The sequence below is a fragment of the Tursiops truncatus genome, chromosome 19, assembly GCF_011762595.2.
Source record: "Tursiops truncatus isolate mTurTru1 chromosome 19, mTurTru1.mat.Y, whole genome shotgun sequence".
NCBI lineage: Eukaryota > Metazoa > Chordata > Mammalia > Artiodactyla > Delphinidae > Tursiops > Tursiops truncatus.
Genome location: NC_047052.1, coordinates 36,686,367 through 36,687,426, shown reverse-complemented (window position 1 = coordinate 36,687,426; position 1,060 = coordinate 36,686,367). Strand labels below are relative to the sequence as shown.

The 1,060-nt window shown below is 43.6% G+C and overlaps 1 protein-coding gene across 1 annotated transcript; it reads left to right on the top strand.

Moving 5' to 3' along the window:
• Positions 1-273: 273 nt before the first annotated feature.
• On the top strand, positions 274-709 carry LOC117308951 (ribosomal protein eL22-like 1). Its single transcript, XM_073796814.1, has 2 exons — positions 274-342; positions 443-709. Exons 1-2 carry the CDS (start codon positions 274-276, stop codon positions 707-709), a joined length of 336 nt encoding a protein of 111 aa, XP_073652915.1.
• Positions 710-1,060: the final 351 nt, after the last annotated feature.

The following is a 1,060-nucleotide window of genomic DNA, read 5'->3' as shown; positions in this document are numbered from 1 at the left end:
GCCTAGATGGTCAATAGGCACATGAAAAGCTGCTCAACATCACGAATTATTAGAGAAATGCAAATCAAAACTACAATGAGGTATCACCTCACACCAGTTAGAATGGGCATCATCAGAAAATCTACAAACAACAAATGCTGGAGAGGGTGTGGAGAAAAGGGAACCCTCTTGCACTGTTGGTGGGAATGTAAATTGATACAGCCACTATGGAGAACAGTATGGAGCTTCCTTAAAAAACTAAAAATAGCTCTGATCGCGCTGCCGGCGTGCAAGATGGCCGTGAAGAAAGACAAGAAGCCTAAGAAGTCAACCTGGAAGTTTAATTTGGACCTTACTCATCCAGTAGAAGATGGAATTTTTGATTCTGGAAATTTTGGTACCTTCCCTAGTGAATATCTAGGGTTTTCTTCCCTAGTGTGGCATTTTTTCTGTTTTAAAATAGGAACAGTTTCTACGGGAGAAGGTTAAAGTGAATGGAAAAACTGGAAATCTTGGGAATGTCGTTCACATTGAACGCTTCAAGAGTAAAATCACAGTTGCTTCTGAGAAACAGTTCTCTAAAAGGTATTTGAAATACCTCACCAAGAAATACCTTAAGAAGAACAATCTTCGTGATTGGCTTCGTGTGGTTGCATCCGACAAGGAGACTTATGAACTTCGTTACTTCCAGATTAGTCAAGATGAAGATGGATCCGAGTCTGAGGACTAGATGAACCCATCCCTTTCAGGGCTTTGCTTGCTAACAAAACAAATGAAGTATACAAGAGAAACATCTGGAAATGGACCTTCAGTTTATCAGTGAATAAAAAACATTACTCTGTATGTTAAGCATTCATCTCTTTGATTTAAGTGTATGCTGTTTATATGGTGCTGGCTTTCCTTTAATACTTTTTTTTGTTTGTTTTTCTTCGGCGCCGGCCTCTCACTGTTGTGGCCCCTCCCGCAGGCTCCGGATGCGCAGGCTCAGCGGCCATGGCCCACGGGCCCAGCCGCTCCGTGGCACGTGGGATCCTCCCGGACCGGGGCACAAACCCATGTCCCCTGCATCAGCAGGCGGACT